The following is a 21,079-nucleotide window of genomic DNA, read 5'->3' on the forward strand; positions in this document are numbered from 1 at the left end:
ATTAAGATCAATAGTTTTCTAGGTCAATATCAGTTAATAGCAAATAATTATAAACAGCTTATTAACTGTTATTAAGAATCGGTATTAAAAAATCATATGCCACGACAATGACAGTTGTCAAGCAACGACTGATGAAATGGTCAATCCAATGGTCAGTGATACGTGGGAGCTTAAAAAGGCTGAGGAAAATGTGTTATATGTTTTCCAGAGGAGTTGTTCAAGGATAGGTTAGCTACATTTTGGACGGATCGTATATAAACCATAAGCTGTACGAAGTAAGTGGTTCGATCGAACTTTTAAGTAAGGTTAATATGGGTAAGTCACGTCTTACGGATTAATGATCACAGACTGCCAAAAAATTGTGCTTTTTGACCATCCACTTTGGGTGAAACAATAAGCAAGATGTCTTCGACTGGGCTGGGAAGACATCATAAGAAAGTATTTAAAGGAAGCACCTGATCAAGTCCACTCTTATGTTTTCATATTTTATGGCGGAAGCTCTTAATTGAAATTTAGCTTTGTATCTTCAAGGGAATATTTTAAATTAAATGTCAAATTAAATTAAATGTGTTAAATTAAATTAAATGTTATAACAGACAAAACATATTTAGACTGTTCACTCCTAAAACTGGATTGTATTAGTAAATTGCAGGGGAATAAAAGTATATCAAGAATTCAAAATAATGATTTTTTTCTGTTTTGTTGCTGCCTATGGTAGTGAATATATTATTTAGTTAAAATTCAAATGTGTCAGCTCTGTTGGTATTAAGTATAACCAAAAACATAATCAGTTATAGCTGTGTTGTGTTTTCTTGGTAGAAGACTGCTAGATCATTTTACCCTCCCATTTTATAAGGGTGGATAGGATAAATTTGAAAGCTTTTTTTGTTTGGGGGGGGGGTCATTTTTCTTACTCATCTGGATCGAACCCTCTAAAACAACATCCCTTACACTTAGAAGATTAAAATCAGAATAATAGATGAAGCACAGAAAAGGGACCGTATCATCGTGATACTTTGATAAGTCGAAATTTTAGTACCAAAAGGCCAATTGAGTTAGGTGAGCGGGTTTTCTTAATTGACAAACTTTATTCCCAAATATGTATGCTTAAACTTATTTACAGCAGCGATGAAACAAGACTATCCCTGGCCTGGCCAGGAAAAATGTCACGCAGAAAGAGCCAACATAACTGCAACATCTTTTCTCCTTTTTGTTCTGGAAAGGAAACGATCTGGTATAATCTGTTCCGATCTAATTACACTAGCTGAAATAAAAGTCTTGATTTCGTCTGCCGTCATTCGTTCTGGCTTTTTCCTAACATTTTCTAGTACGGAAAATAAATGTTTGTTCCCTAGGCATGGATTAATCAATTTTCCAAAGAAGTTAAATTTGATAGTCATAAAAAGGGAATTAAGGTGGCTACCTTTTATTTATACAATTTCTTCTTAAAGATGGGAAAATTTTACGCTATTGGTAATCTGGACGAAAAGTTATGTTAAAGAATGCATCTGGGTCCGGCTTAATTCTATTGATTCCGTTTTTGAGACGTATACTTACATGCCAATCAGTTAATTATTTGAAACGTGGGCCAGAAATGAAAGTTTAATATATCCGTTTTAACATTTGTATAGATTCTAATAGCCCCGCCTACTAACGTCCAATTATACTGTCTTTAAGAAATTTTAAACCAGCAACAGACTCAAACTGTTTTTGAGTCACATAACATTTTAGAATTGATTTTTCTGGTCTTATGTGGAGCAAATATTACATTTTGGAAAACGTGTCATATATGCTTTTTTCTAAACGATTTGGCTGATTCGAGATAGACGAATGGGCTTTGTTAGTGAACCATTTTTAGAGTAACTTATAAAAAGAAATGTGGACCTTGGTTTAGTGCTCTCCATAGATTGAAGCACTTAAGTACACCTCAGGGTGTCAAACCTCTTCTACCAGTCTAATTTGCGTAAAACCCCCCGTTGAAAGAGATGTCACGTGGTCACTTTCATCCAATAGAAGTCCATTTTATAATCCTTTTGGTTCGAATATGGGACTTCTGGCACAACTTCTAATAACCACCATATATGCGCATGCGGATTGATAACGCACAATTGGCCTGGTCAAAATGTTGATACTGAAGGGGGGGTATGTTTTTAAAATGGCCATGATACGTGTGGATCACGTGTACCACGCTTAATAGCGTGGCACACGCTATTTTCTCGAAAACTTTGAAGCTATAATCACTTTCTCATTAAAAGATGTTAAGACTGAACAAAATCTGTCACAAAATATTGTGGCTTATTTGACATATAAGTAAAAGCTAATATTTAAAACTACAAAAAAAATAAAAACTAATAAAAAAAACTAAAAAAGCTAAAAAACTAAAAAAACTAAAAAAAACTAAAAAAAGGTAAAAAACTAAAAAAAACTAAAAACTAAAAAAGAAAAAAACTAAAAAAAAGGAAAAAACTGAAAAATAAAAGAGAAAAAGAAAACTAAAAAAATATGAATAAATATATATAAAAATAAGTTGTTTGTGGGTTATGTCTGTCTGTCTGTCTGTCGAGTGACGTCGTGTTTGTCCGCATATGACGTCTGAATTATTTCACACTAATACAAAAGAAGAAAAAAAACTAAAAAAGGTAAAAACTACAAAAAAAAACTAAAAAGAAAAAAACTAAAAAAGCTAAAAAACTAAAAAAAACTAAAAAAAGGTTAAAAAACTAAAAACTAAAAAAAACTGAAAAAACTAAAAAAAGGCAAAAACTAAAAAAAAAAAACTGAAAACTAATAAAAAAACTAAAAAAGCTAAAAAACTAAAAAAACTAAAAAAACTAAAAAAAGGTAAAAAACAAAAAAAAACTAAAAACTAAAAAAGAAAAAACTAAAAAAAAGGAAAAAAACTGAAAAATAAGAGAAAAAGAAAACTAAAAAAATATTAATAAATATAAAAAATATAAATATAAATATAATATAAATTAGCAATCAACAAAGCACCGAGACACAAATGACGACCGGGACACAGGGAGTATAAATGACGACCAGGACATAAGTAAAAAAAAAACTAAAAAACTAAAAAAAATGGTAAAAACTACAAAAAAACTAAAAACTAATTAAAAAAAACTAAAAAATCTAAAAATCTAAATAACTAAAAAAGAAAAAAAAGAAAAAGGAAAAAAATAAAGGAGAAAAAACAAAACTAAAAAACGAATGTATATACAGACCGGGACACCGGGATACAAATGACGACCGGGACACAGGGAATATAAATGACGACTGGGACACAGGGACACAACTACAATGGGGACGCCGGGGGGCACAGGGGGATATAAATGACGACCGGGACACCGGGACACAAGGAATATAAATGACGCCCGGGACACTCAAAGAGAAATCACAGACTGGAACACCGGGACACAAATGACGACCGGGACACAGGGAATATAAATGACGACCGGGACACAGGGACATAACTACAAAGGGGACGCCGGGGTGCACAGGGGATATATAAATGACGATGGCGACTCAGGGAATGGTCGATTAGCAATCACCATCAACAAAGCTCAAGGGCAATCATTAGAATATGAGGTATAGATCTGAATACGGATTGTTTTCCCCATGGACCATTATATGTTGCATGTTCAAGAGTCGGTAAACCTGAAAATCTATTTATATGCACAGACAATGGGACAGCAAAGAATGTTGTATATTCGCAAGTTTTACGTAGTTAAAAACATATATATATATATATATATATATATATATATTATATATATATATATATATATATATATATATATATATATATATATATATATATCTATCTATATTCACAGTGGGACATAGGGACACAATTACATATGGCGGTAACTAATATGGCGCGTAACGGACTTACGCGCGCGGGGGGGGCTTGGGGGGGGGCGCGAAGCGCCCCACCAACTAGGTGTTGGGGTGGCGCGAAGCGCCACCCCATCAGCTAGTATATATATATATATATATATATATATATATATATATATATATATATATATATATATATATAGATATTATATATATGTATAACGATTGTTATATATATATATATAATAAAAGTTGTTTCATATCGAAATGGAAACTTTCGAGAAAGCAGGCCTTTAATTCAGCTCATAATGTCAAAAAATTAGGGCAAATCCTTGATACTACAGGAAATGAGCTTTTCTGGATACACAATAGGAAAATTGTTTTGTTGAAGTGGTCAAATTTTAAAAGAGACACCGTCCAAAGGGGAGAAGAGGGCCATGGCCCAACCCCGATGTTTAAGGAGTGCAACTAAAGCCGGACACCTGAGCCGGACTTGATAATTTAGACCATACAGGAAGTTGGTTCCCTTACCCACTATTTAAATGGAAATCGGGCCCCTGTCTTTACATCCGCTTATAAATAACCCATGGAGACACTGATCCTGTTGGTTATACATGACCATGAGGGTAACCATAATTTTCGTAACCAGTTCACACAAATTTAGGGCGGCTAGGATTTATTTCCGATTTTGTTTACGAAAATACAATTTTTTTTATATTTTTCAAAATCTTTTGCGAGGCATTTTTTCATGAAAAAAAACAACAAAAAGAGATATTCTTAAATCTGGTTGCCCCCTCTCCCTCTAAGAGCAAGGTTTTAGAATGTGGGGGCAAAGGGCCCAGAGAAATCTCTTTTAAACTCATATTGTGACAGCTACACTTTTATTCGTGCTTTGTTATATTATTCATGAACCTTTTTTTGGTGAATAACTTCTCTAATGTCTTTAGCAACGCCTAAGTAAGTGACTTATTTTGACCTTTATATGAGACATTACTAAGATGGATATCCAAAGGAAGTACAAAATAATACATCACCGTGAGTAATGTTACCTACCAACCATTCAGGAAATAAAAAAAAAACTAATCGAGTTATGCTAATCTTAGGAAAAAGTGTTTTATTGGCCCTTACGCCTACATTCCGTTACCTAGATTAATGGTTTCGGGATATCCGCTCTCATTTCTGTATTTCATTGAATGATGTAACGGGGAAAGAAGTTATATTTTCATTTACTGAACGTTAGTAAGATTTGTGGAGGTGGATTCAAATGAATTCATAACTTTTCCATATCATTCAAGTCATGAAAACTTTTGTTTCCTTTTCAGATGGCTTTTACGTTATTCTTGGAAACTAATGTTAAAAATAATGTGTCACATTTAAGTCCTTTCCTATTTTTTGTTTTGCTTTCCTGCCAGAGATATAAATAACCTAATTTCAGTACAGCAAAAGGCTTCTATTGCTGATATTAAATTATGTTCTATGAATCGCCCAGAAGCCAAGTTGAACAATTGTTATTTTTTTTAAACGGTTCGTGGTAACGAACTGTAGTAAGGAGCGACCCGGCTCAATAGTAACCGAAACTCTAAAAAACGGAATTTTGATAGCAATAGTTACATCAAACGAATCGTATTTTACTGCTAATTTTAAATATATATGTTTCATCAAGTTTAGTCTTACCAATCAAAAGTTAAGAGCCTGAGAAAATTTGCATTAATTTAGAAAATTGGGGGAAACACCCTCTAAAAAGTCATGGAATCTTAACAAAAATCAAACCGTCAGATTATGCGTATCAGAGAACTCTACTGTAGAAGTTTCAAGCTCTTATCTACAAAAATGTGGAATTCTTTATTTTTTCGCCAGAAGATGGATCACGGATGCGAGTTTATTTTTTTGCTTGTTTTTTGTTTTTCACCACGGGTGATCACATCGCCCCATTGGTCCTAGAATTTCGCTTTTAATTCAATGGAAATTAAAAGTTCTAGTTCCCTTTTCAAGTGACCGAACAAATTAGACGGCACCTAGGCCCCCTCCCACGCTCATTTTTTCCAAAAGTCACCGGATTAACATTCTGAGATAGCCATTTTATTCAACATAGTCGAAAAACCTAAAAACTATGTCTTCGGAGACGGCTTACTCCCCCACAGTCCCCGTGGGAGGGGCTGTAAGTTACAAACCTTGACCATTGTTTACATTTAGTAATGGTTATTGGTAAGTGTACAGACGTTTTCAGGGGATTTTTTTGGTATGGGGGGATGAATTGGGTGGGGGTACGTGGGAGAATCTTTCCATGGAGGAGCTTGTCATGTGGGAAGAGAATTTCAATGAAGGGGACGCAGGATTTTCTTGCATTATTTAAGAAAACAATGAAACAATAAATGTGAAAAATTTTTTCAACTGAAAGTAAGGAGCAGAATTAAAACTTAAAACGAACAGAAATTATTACGCATATTAGGGGTTCACCTCCTCCTAATACCTTGCTCTTTACGCTAAAGTGTTTTTAGTAATTTCAACTATTTATTCTACGGCCTTTGTGATTCAGGGGTCATCTTAAGGAATTGAGACAAAATGTAAGCTTTAGTGTAAAGAGTGAGGTATTGACGAGGGAGCGAACCCCCTCGTATACGTAATAAAAATATACGAACATTTTTTACGAATAAAAACGTTCGTGAAAAATCAGAAGTTTTAGTTGCCTTTTTTAAAGCAACCAAAAAATTGCAGGGCAACTAGGCCTCCTCCTCCACTCCTTGTTTCTCAAAATCGTCTGGTTAAATCTATGAGAAAGCCATTTAGCCAAAAAAATTAATATGCAAATTGTGTTTTCATTATTCATGTGCGGAGAGCCAAAATCAAAACATACATTAATTCAAAAACGTTCGGAAATTAAATAAAAAAATAAGTTTTTTAACTGCAAGTAAGGAGCGACATTAAAACTTAAAACGAACAGAAATTACTCCGCATATGAAAGGGGCTGTTCCCTGCTCAACGTCCCGCTCTTTACGCTAAAGTTTTTTACTGTTTTAAAAATAGAGTTGAGAGAAAGAGTTAAACTTTAGCGTAAAGAGCAGGGCGTTGAGGAGGGAACAGCCGCTTTCATTTACGGACTAATTTCTGTTCGTTTTAAGTTTTAATGTCGCTCCTTACTTTCAGTTAAAAAAACATTTTTTTTTTATAACAATAAGAGACTATGTCGGACACGGAAAAAAATTATACCTTTCTTAGCGAGTTAACAAACAGAAAAAAAAATATTTCGGCTGAGAACTCCGTTAAGCTGTCAATGAATGCATAAAGAATAAGAAAGTAAATAAAAATCAACAAAGCAAAATAAAAAAAAAACTCCATTAGCATAAAAAAAGAGCTTTCTCAAGCAACAAAGGCGCGCAAAAAGGCGACAGAATAATGAACTACGATGTTGAATGGGTGATCAAACTTTCAGTTGAAAATGTAACTTGTTTTTTTTTGCGAGTGATCACTCACTTTCCACCACCTGGTATACATCCTGGAGTGCCACTTGTGCCGCATGGCTAAGAAGCAGGGGGTGCAGTTCCACCACACTTGGCACAGTCCCCTTAACACTTGGCATAGGTCCAATACTCTTGGCACGCGTCATCAGGTGTACGTTATTTTTGAAAGTCGGTTCAAATGATTATGATCGTGATTCTGAAGTTAGTATTTTTTACAATCCCCATAGATGATCTGCTTCCACCCATTGTATTCCTTGATCAACATGTGTAGGACTTAAACAAGGCTAGAGCGGGAGTGAGATGGGTAGAAGCTATGTTGTTTATCAAAGGCTGTCTGGATGCGACAGAGGATATATGGATGGATTTTGGATGGGAAAAAGACCGATGTCCCTCCAGTTATCGCGCTTAGATGCGCCTCTTTCTTAAATAGCTTGTTGAGTGCGCTTTTTTCTCGATTCTTTAGGAACGTCCTCTGATTTCCAGATACGTGCGTTTAATAATACATAAATAAGAATGAATTACAATAAATAATTTATAATCAATATTGTAGTTGTTTAATCATACTACTTGTACAAAAAGAAAGATCAGGGCAGTGTAAAAAACAAAAGATGAAAATTTTTGGTTAGTCTTCCGTATTTTGTTTATTCTAACTAGCACCGAAGCCTGTCGATGGACAGGCACATAAAAGATGCTTAACACATAGTTATATATCAGGATCAGAATAATTAAAGACAACATCCCCTTCGACGAAAAAAAGGTGATATCAAATTGCCCCACCAGCAAAATCCCTAAAAGCTTCATTTTCGTCCCTCAGTCGTCATAGAAATCAGGGTAGACTTTCTAAAAAAAAATCGTAAATACTCATTTACGAAGAGAAAATTAGACAAAATTTAGAAATTTCATGTTGCGCTTAAGCTTGTGCTTTCCATTTTATTACAAATTGTAAATTTAGTAATCGCACCAACTACTGCTAGTTCGAATTGTACTTTTGCATGAGTTATCCCCTAGCAGAAGTTTCTCTTTGGTAGAATATGTCGTTAAAACTGTCACAGGTTTTCGGAATTGTAGCTTTTTGAAATTCTCAATAGAAACTAGAAAGCTTGAATTTATTAAATAGAAGAAAAAATTGGAAGTTATGCTATAATGTTTAGATTACTTATTACGATTCGGGAAGGATCCCTAGATCTTTTACAAACTTTATAACAAATCAGATAAGCAAAATCAATAGTCTTTAGTTAAGTAATATAATGAACAAGTAACAAAGTAATAAATAATACGTAATAAAGTAAGTTTAATGAACATGTTATTTTTTCAATTCATATTGTTTGTAAAAAAAAATCTCAAAAAATGTAAAAAGTTGAATAGCCTAAATGCAGGGGTTTTTTTGCACGAAAAAAATTTTAACACAAGTCTGTGAGCTAAGATCTGAATGCTGGAAGCCATGGTCATGGTATTGCCTAAGTGTGGCTCTGAAGCAAGGGCTCTTCGAATGGCCGAGTACAATTTATTCAATGTTCCGTTGACTGTATACCAGCAAGCTGTATGCAAACTAGTTCCATCCCACTTTCTAGGACTGTAATTAAAGTCGAGTAAGAATGGCTAGACCACATTTTACAGATGAAGGGTAACGGATAGCCAAAAAGTATGGTTAACTTATAAGAGTATAAACTGGCGCTAGTGTCGGTAAAAAAAAACATCAACGCCATCTATTATTTGGCAACACTCGGCATTTTTTAAGATTCGCAATCGTTTTTCTGTCGGGAACTGAGATCAGACAGTTATTAATACACTAATAAAATACTTATTCTTCTTATTAGACTGAAAAAAATGCCAAGTGTTGCCAAACGTTAAATGACTTTCAGGTTTTTTTGGTCGGCAATAGCGCTAGTTCTCACTCTTGTAAGTTACTTACACTCTTTGGGATAGCCAAAGATTATGCTTCTTCGCCATCCATCTAGGGTCACACAAAATTAGGTCCTCCCAAGATGAGGCGGGAAGACATTATAAGAAAGGATTAGAAGGAAATTAGAACTACATTGAAGGTGGTAAAAAGTGAAGCTTTGAATAGTTTTGGATGGAAGAGGAGCGTCAGCAGATGTGTTGACCTCAGCTGCTCGATGCTGCAGTGGGTTATTAGCAGTAATAGTAGCAGCGGTAAATCGTCTGGACAAAGAAAAGTATAAAAGGAAACCTATATTAAACAGAAAAAATAGGAATTTACCCTATAGGTTTTGGACTATTTCTTGTGGTTTTGGAGGAATTCTCTCCTTCTTTTAATATTCTAGGGTGATTTTCCAGGAAGTGGGTCTGTGCTTGTTTAGTTCAATACAAAATGTTGTCTTTGCTGGAAAAATCAATTATTAATAATAAAAAATTAGTGATAAAAAAATAATGATAAAGATTTATTATATTTTTTCTTAATCTCGAAAGTTTCAGAAGGGTTTTTTAATTTTAAATATTTCATTACAAAAAAGAATAAGAAAAAAAAGTAAAAAATTGTAATATTTGGGCTTTTTATATCCCTATATCACTGAATCAAAGACCTCATACATGGCGTATCTAGGATTTTTGTCCGGGAAGATTATTTTTTTTTGGGGGGGGGGGGGTTACAAAAAACCTAAGAAATCCATCAAAAATGTGTTTGTATGAATTTTTATTACGTTTTTACGAGTCAGAAAAAGGTTTCTAGGCGGAGATAACCCCCTAGCCCCTCCCCCGTCCTCTGGATGCGGCCTTGCCTGATACTAGTTAACTCCAAATTGTGGTTAAATTGCAGTAATAAATTCGAGATAATTTAGATATTCCTTGAGTAGAAAGTTCAGGATTGACTATCTTGGTGACCAATGAGACCACAGGAAATTATAATATAATAATAATAGTAATAATAATAATATATAATAACTATAATATAGCATGCTATTCTCTTGAATTTTTCTGTGTATGCATCTCGTTTTAGAATGCAACCAAAGAAATACTTTTCAAGTGACTTAAATATTTAAATTGTTTTAAAATTAAATATTTATAGCGTAAGTTGTATTCTGCCCGAAGAGAAAGGACCGATAGGGTCAATACTTAGAGTGAGTTATGCTCCCTAGATTTTTCATTTTCATTTTTCATTTTCTTCGAAATATGAAGCGAAGAATGTATCCAACAGAATTTTTATCAAACAGGTAAAACGTAATTTTTTTTTCATTTTCGGATGTCTACTCATTTCACCAATGAATGTAGAGCAATGTAAAAACATAATTTGTGAAAACGCTAGTTATGTTTTGACAGCGAACAGTGATGGAAAATCCCCCTAGATTTTTCATTTTCATTTTTCATTTTCATCGAAACATGAAGCGAAGAATGTATCAAACAGAATTTTTATCAAACAGGTAAAACATATTTTTTTTTTCATTTTCGGATGTCTACTCATTTCATCAATGAATGTAGAGCAATGTAAAAACATAATTTGTGAAAACGCTAGTTATGTTTTGACAGCGAACAGTGATGGAAAATGGGTAAACAGTGACGATTCATAAATGAAACTCGAGTTGAACGGTATGAGTATAAATATGTAGACATACTTTTTTTCCGTTTCGTTAAAGTAGTTTGTGGGGACTTTGTCAAGGCTGCTACCCCTGATGATTTACTATTATTTTAATTCACCCTCTGCCCTAATAAGCCTTCCTGTAATTTTTCTTTCTTTTGTTTTTTTTTTATTATTTTTTTATTTTTTCCTAAAATGCACTTTCTATAAGGTTCGAAGTTTCTCGTGTATACGATTTCCTCTCCTCCCTGTCATCTTTCTGTCATGAATTCTCCTTATTATTCTTCTTAATTAGATTTCTCTTTTATTTCTAGCCCTCATATGCACTTTCTAAGATGTTTAAAAGTCAAATACACTTACTCGTAGTTTCAAAAGTCAACGAAATTATATTCGCGATCATTTCTAAACAAAAGTTAAAATTTTGTATCACAAACATTTCGCGAAGCTGAATATCATTCTACTGTTTTTGACAAAAAAAAGCTTAAAAGAGACGTGACTTACTATGATTGCATTGTCAGTAATTTTCCCCTTTTTTGCAGAACGAAAATGGGAAATAGAAAAAAAATTATTCACATTTCACTTTTTTCGCTTAACAGGTCCTTGAAAAACTGTATAATTTATATCTTCTCTATTTTTCCAGCATTTATTCAGTAGAAATGTATTTGTCTCAAGGAAGATTTCAAGATACCCAGGAATATATGAATATTTGAACAATCAACTCTTTCAATAAATCTGGTTTGTAGGAAAAATATAAGATATATAAGAATATAAATATAAGAAAAATAAAGATTTTATTTTTCGAAAAATTTTAGATTTTAGAAAAATTTAAGATTTTATATCTTAAATATAAAAATATAAGAAAAATATAGGAAAAATCTATTTATATCTGATGAAGGAACATGGGAATGAGACACAAATTAAATTTAACTATTTTTTTATTTGGATTTACCCCTTTTGAAATCCCCCCTTTTTACCCCATTTACCCCTTTTGAATGGATTTGTTTGGCTTTTTTAAAAGTATTCCGGCCTTCTTGTTCATATCTCAGCGAATATGATCTATAAATGATAAATACACAAAATGAAAATAATAACAATAGAATTTTCTTGTGACCGAGCAAGTGTCTTTGTTATGAATGTTTGTTTCATATAGTCCTCTTTCCGCAAGTGTATGTCGGCATATTTTTGGGTAGGAGTTGATCTAGAGCAATTTTTTTTTATTGGGGGGGGGGGCAATGTGACAAGAACGCCAATAATCAAAATCTATGGGGAAGGGAGTGCCCAATATGACAAAGGTACCAATAATTGACCAAATTGTCAAGTTTGTTTTAATAAAAAGAGTGAAAAACAGAAAAGAACAAGGATTGAGGGTGCCAGAAAAAATTTTGGGGTTGGGGTCCTGTATGCGTTTATGTTTAAAGCATGTATATGCGTTTATAAGTTGTTATTACTGAGATCATTCATAATTTTTTTGTTAATCGTATTGCTGTTAAATACAGCTGACCTTTTTTCGAAAGACTAGCCTGGATTTCTTGAGACAAATAAATCTACAATGGATTTTTTAATTTGTGCAATCATCTTCTTTGAGTAAACTAACAGTTTCCTAATTGCATCTTATCAAGGGGGAATTTTGACTTTACATCTTAAGTATACTAATACAGAGCTAAAGTAGGCGTTTAGATTGACATTTACAGGTACATAAAATGTTTAAGAGGTTAAGAGAAGTCTCTTTTTTAAGACGCTTTACACCATAGAAAAAATAGTAAATACTAGTTTTGTTATATTCTCAAGGACCTTTCTTAACTTTATAGAAATAGATTGTTATGTAAGCATATAGAATATGATTTATGAATATGATTATATGATTTATGTATAGAATATGATTGTATAGAATATGGAATAGAATATGATTGAATAGAATATGAATATGACGTATAGAATATGATTGTATATTGATGATAGAATAGATATTAAATATGATTTATATAGAATATGATTATTCACAAAGACGGCTACAAGACAGGAGTAAAAAATTCAAGCAATATGATTGCTTGAAAACTCCTATGGCAAGTCTTTTAGCTGAAAAACAGCGGCAAATATCCATCGACCAGCTGATGGGGATCAGTATTTCATTTAATTCGATTAATTATTGTTTTTTATTTACGTGTTTTCACTTTAAACTATTATTAATTTCACTCTATGTAATTAGTGGTTACATTTCCTTGTTCAGTCTGCTAATTAGGGGCTGATATTTTACCTAATTTAGCCCAATGTCATTGTCAAGAATAATTTAAAGTGTAATAGTTTCTCTTGAAACTGTTATTAACTAGAGTAAACTTGTAATTAATCAGTGTTTTCAGTATTTAGCTTATGGATGGGATGCTGATGTTTCATATGATTTAACCAAGTATCGTCGTCAGTTTTTATTTCCAGTACTCTACCTTCAATTCAAATTATGATTACTACATTAATTTTAGGTATTCAACCCATGGCAGGAAAGGGACTGAGAGTTCATCTATATCACTCGAGTATTGATAACAGTGTACTATTGTCGCTATAAACAGTAACTATTTTTATTAAAATTATAATTGCTCATTACTTTCTAGTGTTCGACCGACTGTGGCAGAGGGTATCGTCACCGATTAATCCAATGCTTAGATGGTGTTGGCGAAGTGATTCCTGATGAGAACTGTGTTGAAACAGAGAAACCTATTGGCCGTGAACCATGCGACATGGGATCCTGCCTTACCAACACTTGGTTTGTCACAGAATGGACTGGAAAGGTAAATTGTTGATGAAAAGCAGCATATTGTTTATAGAATTCATTTATAAGTCAACTTATTTTTTTTTATTATATTTTCAATTAAATGTAATCTATTTGTGTTGAAACAACGTTCTATTGGCCATGAACTATGTGACACTGGATCCCGCCTTACCAACACTTGATTTACCATATAATGGACTTGAAACGCAATTGGTTGGTGAAACACAAAATATTATTTTATAGAATTAATTCATAAGGTCAAATAATTTTACTTCTTTCTATTGCCTCTTGGTCTAAGAACCAGGACCTGCTGGTCATGAATTATGTGACACAGGATCCTCCCTAGTCAATACCTAGTTTGTCACAAAATGGACTGAAGCGGTAAATGGTTGATGAAAAACAAATTAAACTAAATAATAAATTAATTTATAGAAGCAAATATTATTTCTTTTACTAATTTTTAATACTTTTCAATAATCTACGGCCTACTATTCTAAAAATCGTGGCCTGCGTATTGGCCATGAACCCTGTGACATGGAATCCTAACTTTCAACACTTGGTTTCCCACAGAATGTACTGGAATGGTAAATGGACTGGAATTTGCATAAGCAAGTGTTATTTCTTTTATCTATTTTGTAACATTATTCAAGAATCTACGGCCTATTGTTCTAAGACTCACGGCCTACGTATTGGCCATGAACCATGTGACATGGGATCCTGCCTTACCAAAACTTTCAACACTTGATTTGCCACAGAATGGACTGGAATGGTAAATGGACTGGAATTTATAGAAGCAAGTGTTATTTCTTTTATCTATTTTTTAACATTATTCAAGAATCTACGGCCTATTGTTCTAAGACTCACGGCCTACGTATTGGCCATGAACCATGTGACATGGGATCCTGTCTCACAAAAACTTTCAACACTTGATTTGCCACAGAATTGACTGGAATGGTAAATGGACTGGAATTTATAGAAGCAAGTGTTATTTCTTTTATCTATTTTTTAACATTATTCAAGAATCTACGGCCTATTGTTCTAAGACTCACGGCCTACGTATTGGCCATGAACCATGTGACATGGGATCCTGCCTCACCAAAACTTTCAACACTTGATTTGCCACAGAATGGACTGGAATGGTAAATGGACTGGAATTTTAGAAGCAAGTGTTATTTCTTTTATTAATTTTTAAGACTATTCAAGAATCTAAAACCTACTTTTCTAAGAATCGCGGCCTACGTATTGGCCATAAGTCATGTGACATGGGATCCTAATTTTCAACACTTGTTTTGCCACAGAATGGACTAGAATGGTGAACGTTTAGCGGACTGGAATTTATATAAGCCAGTGCTATTTATTTTATCTGTTTTTTTATTACTATTCAGAATCAACGGCCTACTGTTATAATAATCATGGCCAATGTATTGACCATGAACCATGTGACACTTCGTTTGCCATAGAATGGACCGGAATGGTAAATAGTTGACAAAAAATAAGATATTGTTTATATAATTAAATTACAGGAATAAATAAATATTTTTTGCTCAAATTTTTTAATATTATTAAATTAAATTTATAGAAAAAAAACGAAATTTATAGAATTCTTTTAAACAGTTCATGGAAACGAAATGAAATGCAAAAGTAGCTACTCACGCTAGTCTTGATAACAATATATGCATCAAAAGTATCGGCTTTTTATGATGATTATACATGTGGAAAAGGCACTAAGTTTGATATTACCCCCCTTAAACCAAGAGCTTATTAATTAAAGAGGAGAGGGAGCAGTTTTCCCAATAAATATACAATAATTTCTGTTCTTTGAGTCTTAATGTCGCTGTTTACTTTCATAGGAATTGCTTTCGTTGTTTAATTTAATTATAACAAATTATAACAATTATAACAAAACTGAAAAAAAAATGAGCAATTTATTCTGGTACAAATTGTAAATTCAATAGCCATCGAAGTCCATCCAGCTACTGCTTGTTGAAATTGTACCTTTGCATGAATGATTCCCTAGAAAAAACTCTCATTGATAAAATATGTCGTAATAACCATCAAAGGTTATCGGAATTGTAGCTTTTTTATAAATTCTTAACGAAAATCAGGATGATTTGAATTTATTAAATAGACAAAAATAGGAAGTTATTCTGGAATATTTTGGGCTATTTATTATGATTTTGGGAGGATATTCTTATTTTTTTTATTATTATTACTCTAGCTTAGCAATTATAATGCAATGAATAAGTAATATAAATACCAATGTAATATATACAATAAATGAATAAGCAATAAACACGTTACGTAATAAATATAAAAAAATTTCTAGCTTATATTATATATATACAAAAAAACAAATGTACTGGAAGAAACCTATTAACAAGACAGAAACGGAAAATCATATCATGAAATATTTATTACTTATTATCCAAATAAATTATTTTTAAAAATATTTATAAAAACAAATTCCACAAGGGGGTATTTGCCAGGAGGTGGGTTGTTGGTATTTTGTGTTTTTGTTTTTGGATGTAATTTTAAAAAATTGAAGAAAAAAGCTGAAAATTTGGAGGAACTTGATAAATGAACGATCTAACTAATCTCAGACGAAAAATGGGACCAGCAAAATTCTAAACAAAAAAATGTCTTTATCAATCAATGAAAAGCTAATTAAATGGCTATTATCAGTGACTTGCTGGCATTATATATATATATATATATATATATATATATATATATATATATATATATATATATATATATATATATATATATATATATATATATATATATATATATATGTATGTATATATATATATATACATATATATATATATACATATATATATATATATATATATATATATATATATATATATATATATATATATATATATATATATATATATATATATATATCTTTAAGTAAAATGAATAAGCAAAAAAAAATATTTTGACAATTTTTAACAATTTTAAAATTGTAAATATTTACAATGAAAGAATAGGATTTCGTAGCTAGAACTAAAACGGAGGAATGGAAAATGATTTAAAGATTAAATAATATTCATATTGCCGTAGTTGTATGAAAAAAAAAACTTAGTAAAACATAATAAACAAGAAAAAAATTAGATGAAATAGGAATCTATATATATAAAAATAAGTTGTTTGTGTGTCTGTGTCGAGTGACGTCATGTTTGTGTGTCGTCTGACGTCATATTTGTCGACTGACGAAATTACAGACCGGGACAACGGGACACAAATGACGACCGGGACACTGGGACATAGGGAATATAAATGACGACCGGGACACTCAAAGAGAAAGCGACCGGGACACAAGGAATGTTCGATTAGCAATCACCATCAACAAAGCACCGGGACACAAATGACGACTGGGACACAGGGAATATAAATGACGACCAGGACACTCAAAGAGAAATTACAGACCGGGACACCGGAACACAAATGATAACCGGGACAAAAATGACGACTGGGACACCGGGACACAGGGATTATAAATGACGACCGCGACACTCAAAGAAAAATTACAGACTGGGACACCGGGACACAAATGACGACTGGGACACAGGGAAACAACTACAACGGGGACGCCGGGGGGCACAGGGGGATATATAAATGACGATGGGGACACAGGGAATGTTCGATTAGCAATCACCATTAACAAAGCTCAAGGGCAATCATTAGAATAATGAGGTATAGATCTGAATACAGATTGTTTTTCCCATGGACAATTATATGTCCATATAATAGATAACAAATCTAGAAGACGGAATAGAAAATGACCTGACGATTTACAGACACATCAAACTTGTTCAAATTGTAAAAAAAAGGCTAAAATAAACACAGAGTAAAAATATTAACTAATAAACTAAAAATGGAAATGGAAAATAATTTGACGATTTACAAATTTTTTAAATGTTTCATAGTTGCAAAAAAGGATTTAAAAGAACTCAGAAAAGCCGAAATAAATAAGTCATGTAATGAAATAATATTAAGCATAGTGTATGTGATGAAACTGTGTTTGGAGGAATTATTCAATGACTATTGATGGCAAGATTCCTTAAGCAGCACTATTTCACGATTAGCTATTGGCAAAAACCAATATGTTTCTTGCATTATCAAACCTAGACGTTCTTTCCTGCAGTTTTTTTGACAATGTGCTTTGTTTTATTTGAAAATATTGGCACTCTTTATTGTGATTTTAAAGCAGAGTTTCCCAGAGTGGGCGCTACTGCCCCCAGAGGGGCACTTCTGGAAATCAGGGGGCGGTGATGGGCACAGGCTCATTTGGAAGAGATTAGCTGTAGGGTGCAGTGAAAGCTTAAAAGAAAATAATTAGAAAATGGTAACATATTGAATTAATATAATAATAATTTAATAATAATGGTAACATATTAATATAACATATTTATAAATAAAATAATGTAAGTTAAGATTTATAAATGTGTTCATTTGTTAACATGGTTTTGGTGTTATTTTTTTCACTCAATTTATTTTAGCTTATTCTAACTTAACGAATTTGTAAATTGACCTATATACATGGTAGTAATAATAATATCAAACAAAACAGAAAAATTTAATACATAAAAAGAATACCTGTTGCATTTGAAGATGAGATGACTAAACTATAAAATGTAAAACTGTGAAGTAAATATTATTTTCATAAATTTATATATAAAAGAAAATGTCACAATTTCGAAATAAGAAGAAGAAGTAGTTTAAAATATATCAACATGCAACATAACCTTACCACCCAAATCCAAAAAATTGGAAGAAGAAGAATAATGCAACATAGCCTTAAATTCTTACTGTTTCTGTCACATAAGTCAGTGTGATTTATATTTGTTAAAGATAAGTAATAAATAGTGCAACTATAATTAATGAGTAATGTTTTTTTTGTAATTATGTGTGCTTCACAATTAATGATATCGTTTTTGTTTATATTTTATTAAATACCTCCATAAAAGTTTAATTTTTTCTATAGATGATAACGACTCTATCTATGATTTGGATAGGCTACATTGTTCTAACTTCAATATTGTGCGTCAAAAATAGGACAGCATTATCCCAGATTAGACAATGCAGTACCTTTGAAAATGCAATTTTTGTTATTTGAGTAGAATTTAAAGGCATGGTATAAGCCTAGGGAGCGACCAGTACACATGGGAACATGTTAAGAAAACAATTCTTGCCTTCATAATATTCAGATTAGTCCTAGTTAAGATATTTGGCAGGGGGAGAATCTTTATTTCCACTTTTTTCTTCAATTTCCAGTTTTCTATTACAATTTTTAAAATTTATGTCTTTTCACAAGGTCTTGAAAATCGTTTATAAGCAAACACCCAAGAGCACCCAAGTGAAATTTAAATAGTTGCTAAGTATTATTATTTTTTGTTGTAATTACATGTGCTTCACAATCAATAATATCATGTTTATTTATACTTCATTATAATATATTCATTATTTTGAATAGAATTTAAAGACATGGTATAAGCCTAGGGAGTGACCAGTACACATGGAAACATGCTAAGAAAACAATTCTTCATAATATGCAGATTAGTCCTAGTTATGATATTTGGCAGGGGGAGAATCTTTATCTCCACTTTTTTCTTCTATTTTCAGTTTTCCATCGCTTTTTTTTTAATTTATGTCTTTTCTCAAAGCCATGAAAATCGTTTTATAAGCAAACACCCAAGAGCACCCAAGTGAAATTTAAGTAATTGCTGAGTATTATTATTTTTTGTTGTAATTATATGTGCTTCACAATTGATGATATCCTGTTTATTTATACTTCATTAAATACCTCTTTAGAAGTTTTATTTTTTCTACAGATAGTAATGGCTGAACCAAAGAAAAAATGTAGATAATATAAAATCGAATATTTAAAACATGTCTTATTGAGTCACCCTAAATATTACATTGCCAATGTGTCTGATTTACTAGAAAACATTATCAAACGAAGCTATGAAGCCTTCTAGACTGCAAGAACATTTGGCTAAAATTTATGGTGATAAAAAGGATAAGAATTTGAGTTATTTTCGTACACTAAAAGAAAAATTTAGCCAACAACCGACAGTGGCAAAACACTTTTCAAACGCAACCTCACAAGATAGTGATGGCTTACTTGCTTTTTATAATATTTCACTAATGATTGCCAAATCGGGACAAACTCATGCTATTTGTGAAGAACTAATAATACCGGCTGTACGTGAAGTAATACGTACTGCACTGCAAAAGCCGTCATTTTATATTATCTAGAGAATTTCTTTGAAGAATAATACAGCGGAAAGGAGAATTGATAAAATGGTACAAGATGTTGAAGATTCATTGTGTGGCTATTTTAAAATCTTGGTTTTCTATTTAGCTTGACGAATCAACTTTGCCAGGAAACGAAGCTTTGCTTTTAGCATAGGTGCGGTTCATAAAGGAAGAACAAATTTGCCAAGAATTATTATTTGCCAAGAATTATATTATATTATTATATTATATTATATTATATTATATTCTTGGCAAAATTTGCCAAGAATTATATTATATTTGCAAACTAATAGGAAGGGAGAATCAATATATCTTGCATTAGGTGAATTTTTTTGGAAGAAGGAATACCTCTGAGTAATATTTCATCTATAGCCACAGATGGTGCTTCAGTGATAGTAGGGCGCTACAGGGGTTTTCTCGCATATTTAAAAAAGGAGGTACCGAATGCATTCATAGTACGCAGTGTCATTCATCGCCAACATCTTGTAGCCCAAAATTTAAGTGCACACCTACATAATTCATTACAACATGTAATTAAAGCTATTAATACAATCAGAAGCAAATAATTGAATGATAGTTTATTTAAGCAGCTTTGTATTGAAAATGGTGAAGGATTTAATTGTTTGCTGCTTCATATAGAAATTCGATGGTTGTTTAGATAGGTTTTACAAGCTATTTAACTTGTAGCGCGACTTCTTGAAAGATAAAAATTAGGATTTGCGATCCAAACTAATTCAATCCAAAAGTGACATCGCTTACCTGACCGATTTGTTTTCAAAAATTTAATGAAAGCAATCTTCAACTTCAAGGTGATGAATTGAATTAAAAAAAAAAAAAAAACTGTTCTTTCTGCATTTATGACAAAACTTATGTTCGAGCGAAATTTTGGACGAGGGGATTTCAGCCAGTTTCCAAATTTATCAAGAACACAAAAAAGAAGATGGCGACATACTTTCTTATTGTGAGTACTTGGATGCCCTCCATTCAGATTTTAATAGACGAATTGATGATATATTAAAAATGAATATACCTGATTGGATTTTGGATCCTTTTGAGCCCAAATATAGAAGATTCTCCACAGTTCGAAGAAAAATTGATAGATGTAGCTACAAATGATGAATTGAAATTTAAATTCAAAAGTGGCTACCAATAATTGTGGCTGCACAAGGAGATTCCTACGGCTTATCCACAAATTTAGGCCGTCATTCAAAAATTGTTGAT

The 21,079-nt window shown here is 32.2% G+C and overlaps 1 protein-coding gene across 1 annotated transcript in view; it reads left to right on the plus strand.

Moving 5' to 3' along the window:
• The window catches only part of LOC136038135 (thrombospondin type-1 domain-containing protein 4-like), a 152,792-nt gene that overhangs the window by 106,637 nt on the left and 25,076 nt on the right, over positions 1-21,079 (plus strand). The window contains exon 7 of the mRNA XM_065721160.1: positions 13,431-13,607. Within this exon, the coding sequence (XP_065577232.1) occupies positions 13,431-13,607 (177 nt within the window). The remainder of the gene's footprint in view (positions 1-13,430; positions 13,608-21,079) is intronic.

This window comes from Artemia franciscana, chromosome 17 (assembly GCF_032884065.1).
Source record: "Artemia franciscana chromosome 17, ASM3288406v1, whole genome shotgun sequence".
NCBI lineage: Eukaryota > Metazoa > Arthropoda > Branchiopoda > Anostraca > Artemiidae > Artemia > Artemia franciscana.